This window comes from Vigna angularis, chromosome 9 (assembly GCF_016808095.1).
Source record: "Vigna angularis cultivar LongXiaoDou No.4 chromosome 9, ASM1680809v1, whole genome shotgun sequence".
Taxonomy (NCBI): Eukaryota; Viridiplantae; Streptophyta; class Magnoliopsida; order Fabales; family Fabaceae; genus Vigna; species Vigna angularis.
This window is the reverse complement of record NC_068978.1, coordinates 6,654,245-6,669,351: the sequence shown is the minus strand read 5'-3', so window position 1 is coordinate 6,669,351 and position 15,107 is coordinate 6,654,245. Positions and strand designations below refer to the sequence as shown.

Genomic DNA, 15,107 nt, shown 5'->3' with positions numbered 1-15,107 from the left:
TTATTTTAATTAAAGTTTTTTAAATTTTCGTATGATTGAATAAGCTTTTATTAATAATTGAGACTATACCTTAATTAAAAATAAAAACCTTAACAAGAATTGATTAAGACTTTACAATACTTTACTTGGGTTGAAGTGATAAAAGAATATATATAATTAAATATAATAAAATTTGATTGAAACAGTACTTTCCTTGAATTTACTATAAATAATATAAAAAATTATCACTTTTAATTGAAACTGTATTTTAATTAATAGTAAAAAATGCTAAGAAATTAGTTGAAATTTTATGTTAATTGATTGAAAATCTAAGATAATAATTAATTAAACAATAATATTAGGAGAAAAAAATATGAATTTCTTTATCATTTTTACATGACACCACCAACCAAATTTCTATTTTGCTTATTGGAAATGCTCTGAGCGAACATTATATTCATTGGTTTTGAAACTTTTAATCGCATATCTCCTCATGGAAGTAAGTAAACTAACTAACTTACACCTATTTGATTCTAAATGTTATTGTACTTGGAATGTCATTGTACTTGGCTTCTATGATAGAACATTTTGTTTCACCAATGTACATTCATTTCTATTTTATATAGAGCACTTTCTTTTAAAAGTTCATTTCACATTTTCCATGGCCTAACTGCAAAAAAATGAGATACACCCTTGGAAATCCTCTACATTGTCGCTAATGACAATTACCACTACCTCAGGAATGCATAGAAGAAGAAAAAAAACAAAAATGACATTGATGTACCACGTCAAAATGTAATTATATTTATCTCACTGATGATAAATATCTACTTTATACAAGAGTATATTTAATGGTGGTGTTGATTGATTGATTTTAGTGTACTGAGACATGAATCCAGGTTTTAAACAAACTGGATGTATGAAATTTCATCAAAATAGTCTCGGAACTGTACAGCTAAAGCACGATATTTAGTAACACAACAGACTAAACATCACTTCGTTCATACAGTTGGTTAATTTCCCAGGAAAACAAAAAAGCATGAAAAAAAAATTACGGTTGCCTCGGGCCTGTTTTATTATGGCCATTTCTTCTCCCAACATTAAGTCAAAAGCATAAATCCCATAGAACCAAAAAGAAATAATTTCACCGGAACGTTATCTAACCTTCAACCTGCCAAAGACAATAAAAGTTTTTCAACGGACACTCGCCTAAATGTGAGTGATCATGAAAGAATTAAAAGTAACTGCAATTGAAAAATCTCTAGCAACAGAAAAAACATATCCAATGTTGTCTTCTATCAAATGTAATGTTGAGGTTTACCTATAGAAGTTCAAGTGCTAGGATCGGTGAAGTTCAAATTTATCAAACATCACTTGTTCCTCCGCCAGATGCACTTAGAAATTGGATTTGAACCAAAACGTTAACTCTGAATGAGGTTACCCCAATATTTTTACGATAACATCAGAGAACATGAGATCTCAAGCAAAAAGAGTATGTACAAAGCTCATTTTCTATATTCATTCTATGAAGTAAAGATCACTGTTCCTTCAACAGATGCACAACAAAACAATACCAAATTAAATTTAATCAATCCACAACCTCGCTGACAGGCGTAACCAGTCTAGTTATAACTACAAGACAACTGCACTATCCTGATCTTAATATCAAACTAGCACTTTTAAGAAGAGCTCGAAGAATACAAACACAGAGGATGTACATTCCAGAAATTGATTCAAGATTGATAGAAACATAATACAATCTAATTCAATTCCCTCATTTTTCTCATTCAATCATTTATATACAGTAATAAACCTATGTATTTAGTTACAACAATTATAATAACATAAATACGCAAAAACAAAAAAAAAATCTAATTAATACAGAAATTGTTGGTTCCAGACTACAATATTTATTAACCACGAATTGCAAACCCTAAATGTGAAAATTTTCTCCATTGAAAAAAAAATATAACAAAACAGGACGGGTTTGGCGTGAAATTAAAAAAAAAAACAGAGAGAGAAATGAATTACCTAATCGGAAGCCGAAGGGGAGACGGGAATAGAAGAAGGTTTTGCAGAAGAGGATTCGATTTGGGAGATTCTGTTTTCGAGAACGCGAAACTCATGTTCCAAGTAAGAGGGAAGCGCATAACGCTGAACCAACAAGTCCTTCAAAACGGTTTGGGAAAATACGGCATATACTGATGCGAAACCAAAAGAGAACCATAACAATCGACTTCGCGACATTTTTTCTTCTTTTTCGCAATTCTGAGCCTGGACAAATTTGGAGCGGAGTGATGAGAAAGATGGACAGATAAATATAAATATTAACTTTAGATATATAAAAAAATATGTATGAACAAGAGAAAATTCACAATTTTGTATTGGACATTTTTTACAATTTTACCCTTAATAAATAATAATTTTATTACAATTAAAAGGTTTAATCTTGATTTTCTTTTAATTTTTGTAATTTCTTTTAAATCAAATTTAATTTTATTCCATTAAATCCTTTTTTAGTAACAGTTTTGTTTACAGCATATAAACTATGCCAAGTATAATTTTTTTCATATTTTATTTTCTTTAAAAATGTTAATTTTTACTTTATTTTATTTTATTTTTAATTTTTTCATTCATTTTTTATATTTTTTATTTTTATTTTATTCATCCTAATTTTAATAATATTCAATTATTATAGGATATAAAACATTTTTAATAAAACACAACAATTAATCAAATAAAAATAAAAGACATATAATTGTCATTACAATTATTTAAAATAATATAAAATAGTAAGATATATTTATATACATGGTTCTATATTATAAGAAAATATACTACATCGAATCAAAAGTGTATTATAAACTTTACAAATCAAGAAGAAACAACAAAATATCTTATTCTAAGCTCCTCCGTCACCAACTAGCTCATGCTCACTAGAGACATTTCCTAAGCTCACACCATTAAGGTAATCATTGCAAACGAGATAACATACACACAAACGAACCAACAAAGACACAAGATAAGCTAAAGTACCAAAAGAACATACATGCATTTTAAAACATTAATATTACATTCATAATATAAATCAAGCAATACAAAAATAATTCATCAACCTTAAACTTTAACCATCCGAATACATGTATTGATGTCAGACTCATGAGGGACCTGCCTCGTGTGTGGTGAAATAAATTGCCCAATATCAATATACCACTCCATCAAACTACCACCACTAAGGTTAATCCGTTAAATATTTTTGGCCAAAATCAGTGACTATAGACTAAGACCTCTTGGTACTCTCCACGACATATTCCCTCATCTCTACTTGAGATTGAGAATTATTGAGAGTTTCATAATCATCCCCCAATCTTGGAGCCCCTATTTCAATACATTACACAACATTACAACCAAAAGGATTTCTCCATGGAATCCTTTTCACATCATACGTAAATTCACACTTTCCATTTCATTTGAATATCACCACACATATAACACATACTAAAAATTCATACATAACCTCATGCACAACCATCATAACATGCAGTATTGATCACTAAACAAACATTACAGTATCAAACATACCTCCCATCCATAAGAATAAAAGAAAAGAATCAAAAGAACTTAACCCATTAAAAGTTACACTCAGCACAACTACCCTGGCGTTAAGCCCCAATGCTATAGGAATAGTGGCGCTGAACACAACTATCTTGATGCTCAGCGTCAACAAGAGCAATTGCTCTCGGGTTTAAGAGAGCTAAGCATCATACAAAACCACTCAACACTATATCATAAGAGAACAACTTGCTCTTTAGATGAACCTTGCACCCATCCAAATGATCAAAATGGCATCTTAGGCAATAGAATTTATTCAAAAACAAATTTATAACTTAAATTAGATACCAATTTGGTGACTTAGTTAGGAATCAAGGTTCAACCAAACAACCTACAACCCACAACTCATGAATCATAATTCTAATGTTTTAAACAAGATTTTCCAATGCACTAACTAGCAAACTAAGTCCTAAATGGCCTCAAAGTAAACACCAAACAATAGTTTTACTAATAAGACCCTTCCTCCAAGATTTCACCTGATAAAAGCCCCATTTCTTGGCTAAAACTGATTCATACATTGTCTTATTGACAAACCAAAACCCTAAAAGCTCATATACCAGATTCTACGCAATTCACATCAAAATTTGTTGAACTAAAAACCTACACAAGTCTTAAATGGCCTTAAAACCAACTCAAACATTAGGTTTCTCTCCAAAACACTCCTCAAGAAAATCACCTATTAAAACCCTAAATTAGACCCAAAACTAGACAAAACTTTCACTTTCAACTACTTCAAGGTTAAACAATAGTTCGTAACTAATTACAATAGCTCAAGTGGTCAAAACAGGAAATATACAACAAGTATTCATCGTAATCATCTCCTAATATCAAATATCACACATATAGGTAAAGTCCAAGCAATTTCACCACAACCCAACAAAATTTCCACAAGCTAAATCTCTTTAAATCAAACTCTAACATACCAATTCAAATTATCAAAGCATTAACATAATAGAAAAGAGTTATTTAACTTCCCTTACCGGTTAAAGGATCAAACGATCCTAAAAAAAATCTAAAACTACGTCCTCAGTTCAGAGATCTCTATCTGTACCTACAAACCACAAAAACATGACTAGGGTACACAGTTAGAACAACTGATTAATAGAGAACTTAAAGGAAAGCTTAGATGACACGTAGTGAAAAATTGCTCACATGCATTGAAAAATATGAAAACTAGAGAAAACAATAGAAACTAACTTACTATTTTGCAAGAACTCTTTGGCTATACCAGAAGGCCTTGTCGCAGTGGTCACTTTGACACCTTCTGATCTTCAAACTGATGACCCTGTAGGTAGAACACCTAGAGAAGGAAAAGCTCAAGAGGAAACTGCTTTTAGAGGAATAGTAAAATTTGAAATAATGAATTTCATTTTATAAAACTTCTATTTGTAATTTGAACTTTTAACAATAAAATATTTGAATCTCATTACTCAGATATTTTATGGTTTTTACCGTTACAATTTTTTTAATAATTTTTCTTCTTCAAATTAAAACTAAACTTAATTTTTATATAAATATTATATTAATATTTTTATTAAAATTATATTTTTATCAACCAGTATTTTTAAAATTATTTTTTTAAACAAATTCTAATAATTATATTAAATAATATAATGAGAGTTGATTTAAAAATAATTTTAAATATTTGTTAATCAATAAGAAAATAACAACACATAACATAACATTCTTATATGTTGACATCCATAAAAAACGCCAGCAAAATCTAACCATAAATGATAAAAAAAAATAACTCCAGTGTCAACTTAAATAATTTTATTCAATATCAATTCGAAACAATTTTCGCCAATATTAATTTAAAAAATATATATTGATGATACTTGTAATAAATTTTGAAAAAAAAACATAAATTAAAATTGACTCAAAATATTACCAATATTAATATTCTTTTGATCATTAACAACTATTTAATCTTATACACGGGGAAGATTTTTTGGAATTTTATTTTATTGATTTCAACTACTTTTGAGATAAAAAAATATTTACAATTTCAAAAATATGTTTAGAATAATAGTTTGATTTTGTAAATTTTTATGAAAAAAATAAATTGTTGTGTGATGAATTAAAAATTTCTCTCTTACTATTATTGTTGTATGAGCTAACTATATCATACATAATTTTTGTTTCTCATGTAAAGGCTTTTTCCGTTTTAAAATGAAATTAGGTATCGTAAAACCATTTTCTTGGTAAATTTACTCAAAATATTAATTTGATTATTGAAATAATTTATTTTGAAAGATTTTATACGAAGAGGTAAAGTTAATCTTGAATAGTAATTTAAATAATTTATCGTAGATTAAAATATAATTTAAAATTGAGCATTCCATAAAATATGAAATTATTTCTATCAAATTAAAATTGTACTTCATAACATTATTTTGATATTAGATGAATATATTTTAGAATATTCCCGGTCTGATTTGAGTTCCGTATGAAACTCGAGAAGGTTGGAAGTAATTTAAAATGCACATGCCAAACTAACTCACCTTTCTTCTACTACTATATATAGCCTAATACCCTTGATCTCCTCTCCTCCCATCTATTTGGACGCAATCATCGCCAACAACGGAAAACGAACGATGCCTCCTTTGACCTCGTGGCTGCTGCTCGCTATTCTCGCGCTAACAGCGCTGGCGATGCCTCCAGCACGCGCCGCGCCGGTTGCGTCGTTCGACGATCAGCGAGAGTTTGACTATTTCGTGTTGGCCTTGCAATGGCCCGGCACTTACTGCCAGCGCACGAGCAGTTGCTGTCCAACCAACGGTTGCTGCAGAGGGTAATCTAGTAATTTACACCACTTTTTCCTTTCCATTTCTCAATTTGTTACGTTCCATTGGTTCAATTCTTAGGTTTGATCATTTTGCAATTTTACTTTGACTTGAAAACGTGGAGTGATTAATCCGTTTGTGTTGTGCCTTTTTTTGTCGAATTTGGACTGTTTTTTTTTTGTTGGTGATAAAATTACTCTATGGAATGGATTTTTAAGAGGACAAAACTTAGTTATAGTTCTACAGCTACTTTCGTGTTATTCTCTAACCAGAATTGGAATTTTACGTCGGTAATTTGTGTGGATCTTTAATGCAAATCTAGGCGAGTTAGCAAAATAAAACTCTAATTCTGATGGCAGAATAATGGCAAAGGTAGCTAAGGAACTTTATGTAAGCTTTATCTTTTGTTTTTTTGTTATGCAACTTATGTGAAGCACTTGATGAGAGGCTGACATGTTTACGTTTCTGATTGCAGCTCCAATTCTCCAAAAATATTCACCATACGTGAGTATTAGGTTTCAAATGCGGCATTGTCGTGGTGGTGGAATACTTTTTGCTTGTTGTTGTGAATCTAGACCTCATGGAATACTTATTACTTGTTTTTCTTCAATTTGGCTACTTGCTTCGACTGTGTTCTGAGTTAATTTCTCCTTCTGAGGTTGCCGTTCTAATTATAGTCTGCATGGAATACCCGTTACTTGTTTTTCTTGAATTTTACTACTTGCACTGACTATATTCCAGTTTAATTTCTTCTTTTGAGGTTGTTGTTGTAAATTTAGACCATGTGGAATTCTTTTGTTTTTCTATGAAAATAAGTATTCAAAAACATCATTATGTTTAAGACCATGTGGAATCCTTATTACTAGTTTTACTTGAACTTTCCTACTTGCATTGACTATGTTCTGAGTTAATATCTTTTTTGAGGTTGTTGTTGTAAATTTAGATCATGTGGAATTCTTTTGTTTTGCTTTGAAAATAAGTACGCAAAAACATCACTATGTTGAAGACCAAGTGCAATCCTTATTACTAGTTTTACTTGAACTTTCCTACTTTCATTGACTATGTTCTGAGTTAATACCTTTTTCTCAGGTGTGAATCCCTGGTCCGGTCTAGAAAAGCAATGTAAAATTCTACTAATATTTTAAATCATTGAGAAATTAGCTTAAAGTATGACTTTTTGGTTTTTGTTTCGTTCTGAGTTCTTTTGTCTGTCATTTCTTCCTCATCAATCATTTTCTTTTAGATTACTTTGTTTGTTAAAAATAAATCTGTTTTGGGTGGTAAAAAACATATTGATCGTTTTGCTTATGTCCGTTGAGTAACGAGGTTCCAACAACAAATAGCTTAACAGGTTCTGTCTACGTGTATGATAGATGGACTCTGGCCTGACTACAATGATGGAACCTGGCCATCCTGTTGTTCTAGAGCCAGTTACAATCCGAAAGAGGTATATTGCCCTGCCTTATTTTGCAAGTCATTTGATAACAAATAACATACACTGGTTTCATGCTTTGACTGATAAGAGATTTCCTGAAGAATGAAAGTGAATTGGCTCTCAGAGTTGTACTGGAAAGTTTATGGCCGTTTCTTGTAGTTTTACTATGTAATTGGTTCAAAGCCAATTAACTATTGATTGAACAAAGCCAAGACAGCTCTCTTTTTTGCTTTTGAAACTGCAATATTTTAATGCTTTCAAGTGTTAATTGTTTGTATTTTGGTTGGTTGCATTAGTGTTACTTTTATATATTATTACAATTTGGTGTCTTCATTTCCACCATTGTTTCATCTTGTGTGTAGATATCGACTTTGACTAATGCTTTAGAGCAATATTGGCCATCATTGAGCTGTGGGAAGCCATCATTATGCCATGGTGGGAAAGGAACATTTTGGGCTCATGAGGTGGTTGTTGGAATTAGTTAGCTTCCTATTCAACCTTAAATTATCATGGACTAATTTTTCTTTTTTCAATTGCGCTTCTTGGGTTATCAAACCTGGCTGGCATCGGCAGTGGGGTAATAATCTTTCATAGCTTTTGGTTTCTTACCCGGTTTAATGAGTTTATTCATTGTTTTTCTTGAGTATTAGTAGCGTTGTTTTCCTAAAACCTGCAACTTGTGGATCGAGTGAGGTGTATCCGGTGTTAAATTGGTGCAGAACAGAATGTTCAAAGTTTTTAATACATCTTTGTTTTTACTCTTTTTGCTGTTTTCTGAGGCAAAATGATATGGTTTTCTTGTACTTTTACCAATTTTCTAATAGTGTAATTTCATTTGCAGAGACACATGGCACGTGCTCTTATCCTGTATTTCGAAATGAATATGATTATTTTCTGGGAGTTCTGAATGTCTATTTCAAATACAATGTTACTGTAAGTTTGCAAAATCTTTGCTTTTTTAGTACCAGAATTTTCTCTGTTTTTTCTTTAGGCAATGACTTCATATGAAATATAATCAAAATACATTGATTGACATAATTAAATAAATTTGTACGTTTCTCCATTCCATTGATCATTATCATTTTTCCTCATAGATATAGCATGAAAATTTCTTTACTGAATACTATTAGTTAGACAACTAAAGGTTATTACTCAATGCAACTGTCAATTTTTACTTCTATCTTCCCGCTTCCAATCATCCATAAAAACTATTAAAATTGTATACTGATTAATAAGTTAGGCATCCCCTGATTCCTCCTGCAATAGGTATAACGTTTCAGTGCCGATTAATGGATTATTTGACCAATAATACCTTCCTCCGGTTGCTAGAATTTGTCTGTTGATTAATGAATTAATTAATTTGTGGTCTTTTTGGCCATGGTGCATTTGAGAATATGTGAGAGATGAGTTAGGCCATGGCTATAAAGGAGAAGCTATCCACGAGAGAGAATAGTTTCAGAGTAGGAAGTATTGGGAGGAGACTTTAGGGTTTCTCAAGTACTCTGGGAGTGCTTTATTCTTTTCAATTCTGCGTCTAAGTTCTCCCAAATTGGCTCTGCTGAATATAGTCATTTTTTTCTCTGTTCTGCACCTATTACATTTTCATTTTTCTTTTTCCTATCTGCTGAACCACTCCAATTAGTCTGTTGCTAGTGTGGTCCAAATACATGCATAGAGCCTGAATTATACCAAAAAAATTTTGTTGGTAACTTGGGCTGCCATCTTATCAATTGGCATTGAAGACATAAAATCTTGGTCACAGGTTCTCAATTGTTGAAAAACTGCTTAATTGGTTTGGTGCTTACTCTATTTTCAGAATGATTACTAGTTGTGTTTGCAAAACTTTTTCATTGTTAGAACTAATGCTTGCCTGCATTGGCACACACTCTGAATATTGTTTTTTTCAACACTTCTCCAGAGTGTTCTAAATGAAGCTGGATATGTTGCCTCTAATACAGAAAGGTATCCCCTTGGAGGCATTATCTCTGCCATTGAGAATGCTTTTCATGCCTCTCCTTTAATAATTTGCTCAAAAGATTCTATTGAGGAACTTCGTCTATGCTTTTACAAGGACTTCCAGGTATGAAATCTGCTCTACTCTGTAATATATGTTTAGCACACAAGAAACGAAGATATGTGCAAATATTTGTCTTATTTATGGTGGGAGATTGGCATATTTAGATTTCATTTGATGAGTTGAGAGATAAATTGTTAGGAGTTGGATAGTTTATGAGAGAAGAAAGAAAAGAGAGTAGACAGTTAGGAAAAGCCGGGAAGTATGGGTATAAAAGAAATAACGCATTATATTGTGGGGGATAGAGAAAATGATATAATTTGTATAGACCGGTTTCAGGACCTGGTGAGAGGGGTTAGGCCCTCGTCTTACATGTGTTCTCTTTATTCGTTACAGTGAATAATATACCCATTATTTGATTCTTTCTGTTGTGTGAGAGTGCATATCAGTGAGTGAGGTAGACAGTTAGGAAATTATTCTCGGATTCCTAACAGAGTGGTCCGACCTGCTGGATCCTTGCAGAGAGAGATCGGAGTAATGGAGGGAAGAAATGAAGGACGTCTAAACGTGGTGGAGAACCAGCTCAAAGCGATAGAGATTGCAGTAGACAGACTGAAGGCTGAAAACGTAGCGATAAGACAAGACTTGGCGGCCATTTGCCAGGATCTTCAGGAAATCATGCGGATGTTGGAGAATCGCAATCGCGAACACGAAGATGGATCGGATGGGAGTCAAGTATCGGTGAACAGTATGCAGAGGACGAGGCGAGGCGAGAGGGTGAGAACGGAGGGCGCGAGGCGGATCGAACGGAGGGACAGTTCCATTGGAGGAAGAAGGTAGAGCTTCCCGTATTTGATGGAGTGGATCCTCTGAACTGGATCAACCGGGCGAAGCGTTTCTTCAAGTTACAAGGAGTGACAGAGGAAGAGAGGGTCAGCATCGCATATGTCAGCATGGAAGGGAGTGCTGGCTATTGGTATCGGTTCTGGCGGGAAAAAGCGACAAACCGCACATGGGAAGGGCTAAAATGTGTGATGATCGGAAGATTTGGGGAAAGGAACCAGGGCTCGATTTTTGAAAGGCTCATGATGAACTGTCAGACTGAGACGGTCGAGGAGTACATTAGAGACTTCGAGATTTTGATAGGGCAAACAAGCGGAGTGACGGACGAGCAACTCCTAGGCTATTTCCTCGGGGGTTTACAGGAAGACGTGAGGAATCGAGTGCGACCGCATGATCCACAAAAACTCATGACGACGATGCGAATCGCGAGAGATGTGGAGGTTCTACCGGGAGGAGCTAAGACTTGGGGAGGAGGCGCGAATTGACCACAGGTATTGGGGGGACGAACGTTGGGGACGATAACCCGAGTGGAACCGATGCACAATCCGGAGGGACGGACGGCCGACACGGAGAATGTAGGCTCTGGGGAAGAGATGGAAACTTAGGACAGACTACGGGGAGGGGTGTGAGTGCTACGGGGAACAACACCATGGGCAGAGGGGTGCGAAACCTTCCATATCACGAATATCTCAAGAGACGGGAAGAAGGACGTTGTTTCAGGTGTGGGGGGCAATTTGGACCTGGTCACCGTTGTCCGGAAAGCAGCTTGAGGGTGCTGATTTTGGGTGAGGATGGGGAGGAAGACCCTAGAGAAAACGAGGCAGAGGTTGAACACAAGCGGCTAGAATTATTCTTTCTCTCGACAGGAGGATTGACCCAGCCGAGAACCATGAAACTTCAAGGGAGTTTGCATGGTTGACAGTGGCGCTAGTCACAACTTTATATCCAAAGCATTGGTTGAGGAGTTTCAACTGGAGGTGGATAAAGGCCAGACTCATTCGGTCTATTTGGGGGACGGACAGAGGAAACAAACCCAAGGTCGTTACAGAGGGGTAGTGTTACAGATTGGAGGAGTCGAGATTATAGAGCAGTATCATGTCTTCGAATTAGGGGGTGTCAACTTGATTCTGGGAGTGGATTGGCTAGCTAAGTTGGGGGAGGTAGTGACGAATTGGGACAAGTTGACCATGTCCTTCAAACAAGGAGGAAGAGAAGTGATAATTAGAGGGGACCAGACCTTGGTGCGGGAAGTAATAGCACCTGAGGCCCTGCTAAAGATTCCTAACACTGAGACAGTGACAAGGGTATTGGTTGATGATCAAGTTAATGTGATTGAAAAAGTTGATCATCCGTTTGATGAGAAAGGGCGGTGGAGTCGGTGTAGAGTGGCCAAAGTTAGTTTTTTAATCTGCCCATTTTGGTTTTTGGCTCAACTCACCTTTAACTTGTCATTGAAGTATACTACAGTCACATCAAACACAATCTTAAGCAGCGCATCCAGTCTTTTTACCTTCTTGGTCTCCCTAGCATTCTTGGGATTATATGCAGTTTATATAACTCTTATTCGCATGAAATTACCGGATAGTGATGGAAAGAGTGGTGAAGCTAGTACAGCTCAGTTTCTGGGATATCTTGGGCTTTTCAATGTTTTAATTTTTCTTCCCGTTGCCCTCATACTAAATATTACCAAGATGGAAAGTTTTCATTGTTGGCCAATACGTGTTTTGAATAGAAGACAACAGCAACTTGAAGAGGAGTTAAGAGAGCAAGTGCTGATAGAAGGGAATGAAGGACGGGTGGATGGAGCAACAAGCAGTTTCCAGAATTCAACCTTGGGGACAAGGTTGATTTTCAGGATGGGGGTAATGTTAGGAGTTGGATAGTTTATGAGAGAAGAAAGAAAAGAGAGTAGGCAGTTAGGAAAAGGCGGGAAGTATGGGTATAAAAGAAATAACGCATTATACTGTGGGGGGCAGAGAAAATGATATAATTTGTATAGACCGGTTTCAGGACCTGGTGAGAGAGGTTAGGCCCTCATCTTACATGTGTTCTCTTTATTCGTTACAGTGAATAATATATCCATTATTTGATTCTTTCTGTTGTGTGAGAGTGCGTATTAGTGAGTGTATCAGGGAGTGAGGTAGATGGTTAGGAAATTATTCTCGGATTCCTAACATAAATAGCTTAGTCTGCGTTAGCTAGACTTTTGAATTATTGATGTCAGTGTTGTACTCTGGTCAATTTTGATGTAATATTGCATAAGACACATGTAATAGTTATGAGATCATTGAGAAGTTTTAGACCTGTATGACAGACATTTAACTCAATGTATAGAATTGGTAGGAATTTGGTTTATTTGTAGAAATTTAAGAAATACGCCACTGGTTAAACAAACTTTCATGTACATTATCAGAGAATCCCCATTAATTCTATGATTTCATGGGATTCTATTCAAAAACAGTAATTTGGCCATTATTAATTCTAGAATATATTGTTTGCCGTTTTGCAGCCCCGAGATTGTGCTGTTAGTTCTGATGTTAAAATTGACATGGTTACTTCAAAAGGATGTCCCAAGTATGTTGGCTTGCCTGAGTCGGTTTCAGTAGGTAAGTTCACTGCCATTTCATCTTTTATATTCTTATTTTTAGTTGTTTCAGTTGCTCTTAGCCACCAAACTAATTTTCTATAACTTACATATTGACATTAGTGACCAGTGGATTAAGGATGAAGGAGCTGGTCTGTAGTCTGTTCTAGTTATCATGTAATGAAGCATTTGTTTGGAAAATGGTTAATAATTTTTGGACTTCGTGGGAAAATCTGAAATTAATTGACCTGAGGCACGAGTTTGGTTAGATTAATTTAATGTGAATTGAACTATCGAGTATTATTGACACTTCGTCAATGGTAGGTGGCCGCAGATTGATTTGTTCATTAGCTATTTTTTTCTCTTTTTGATTTAATTGTAGCAACATGTTGGTTGTTAATTGAACTAAGTATGAGCAAAGGCTTCCCAATCCTTGCTAATCCAAGATTGCTAATGCTACACCCTTGAGGTAGTCCTGGGCTTAAAACAACTGGGGAGCCAAGAAAGTATTTTTTGGGCCAAGAAAGTATTTTTTGGGCCAAGAAATCACTTGAAAACAGTTTTGTCCCTCTCCAACTGCCACAGATACTTACCCTCTCACATACCTAGCTGAAGATAACTAATAGAATTGGAATTTTTTGTTATTGGTATAATATAAACTATTGTAGTTAGTCTGCAAACTGCTCAATTACGTGAATAATATCTCAATCCCAGTAGTGGCTTTGAGTGAGAATCCCAGTGTCAATAAAGATGCCTCCGGTATGAATTTCCAAGGGTATCACCGATGTTTGGAACGTGTTTGTAATCATGTGAGACTTTTCAGAACTTGTGAAAGTATACCCTAGAAATGAATGTTTAAAAATTGCGAGGCATACCAAAGCCAGGGCATAACACAGGCCCAAAAGAGTAAGGGGACTAACAGTTGATGTAAAACAAAATATTCCTAAATATCTATGCATCATATACCTAGCATTCTTAGACGGTGTTCAACTTAATTGCTAATTTGTTCCAAAAATTTACCTCAAATTTCAAAATTATAGTGAGAGTGGAAAGGGGTGGGTCTTTCCTTTAGAAGGAGCTGCTTTTGTCCAGGTTTATGTTGAGGTACTAGGCAATCTGTAACTGTTATCTGCTGCTATTTTATTGCTGTCTCTATTGTCAAGTATTATTACCTAGTGGATGAAATTTCTTTGATTTAAGCATACCTTTTAATATGAAATTTTTTTATCTCGTGAATTCGGCACAAAGTTGTGTGAAAACGTTGATCATTACATATTAGGAAATCCATTGCAACTTATTAATGCCACAATTATCTATGCGTTTGTAGGGCGCGACGGACTTCAAAGTCAAGCCTCTGATGATGCAGCTATATAAGGTTATGGTACTGTAATTCTATCTGTAAATTTCTGTATCTTGCGCAAGAACAAAGGCACACGAATAAAATTATTTAGATGTTGTACCATTTATCAATTTGGAGACAAGTGAATTGAATGAAGACCTGGACATGTGGATTGGGATCTAGACGTGCTAAAGTCTGGCCGAGAAAAATGAAGTGATGCTTGAAAGTATTATTTGGGAATTGGGAGCTGTCCCGAGCCTATTGCCATGTATTTGGAGTCTGGGTTTTTATCATTTTCTTTATTATTGGAAGAGTGTACATCCGTATAATGGAATATGTTGTATCATATATGGAACTATGAATATATTTACTTTTCCTATAATTTACCCTACATCTCTGTTTCTTTGCATACATTTGCATCACGTATGAATTCATGTACGAGTTCGTGTTACCTTTAATTAGGTGAGTGAAACACCAGCCAGACTTCAGTCGACAAAAACTTGCCATTTTTATTT

At 34.6% G+C, this 15,107-nt stretch overlaps 1 protein-coding gene and 1 long non-coding RNA gene across 2 annotated transcripts; one reads left to right on the top strand and one right to left on the bottom strand.

Moving 5' to 3' along the window:
- Nucleotides 1–762: 762 nt before the first annotated feature.
- On the bottom strand, nt 763–1,412 carry LOC128194107 (uncharacterized). The gene is made up of 2 exons (XR_008245423.1): nt 1,301–1,412; nt 763–1,150 (listed from the first exon to the last, which is right to left on the bottom strand). It is a non-coding gene; the product is annotated as an uncharacterized LOC128194107 (long non-coding RNA).
- Nucleotides 1,413–6,090: 4,678 nt separating this feature from the next.
- LOC108322605 (ribonuclease 2) lies at nt 6,091–14,983 on the top strand. Its single transcript, XM_017554747.2, has 9 exons — nt 6,091–6,385; nt 6,853–6,881; nt 7,751–7,824; nt 8,175–8,276; nt 8,386–8,389; nt 8,654–8,745; nt 9,731–9,892; nt 13,179–13,275; nt 14,581–14,983. Exons 1-9 carry the CDS (start codon nt 6,189–6,191, stop codon nt 14,625–14,627), a joined length of 804 nt encoding a protein of 267 aa, XP_017410236.1. The 5' UTR covers nt 6,091–6,188; the 3' UTR covers nt 14,628–14,983.
- The last annotated feature ends 124 nt before the right edge of the window (nt 14,984–15,107 follow it).

What these genes read in the sequence shown, in the direction of transcription:
- LOC108322605 (XM_017554747.2), top strand. Translation starts at nt 6,189, where the DNA reads ATGCCTCCTTTGACCTCGTGGCTGCTGCTCGCTATTCTCGCGCTAACA. An exon ending in CCAGTTACAATCCGAAAGAG is followed by an intron (nt 7,825 to 8,174) that starts GTATATTGCCCT and finishes TCTTGTGTGTAG; the next exon opens with ATATCGACTTTGACTAATGC. An exon ending in GCCTGAGTCGGTTTCAGTAG is followed by an intron (nt 13,276 to 14,580) that starts GTAAGTTCACTG and finishes ATGCGTTTGTAG; the next exon opens with GGCGCGACGGACTTCAAAGT.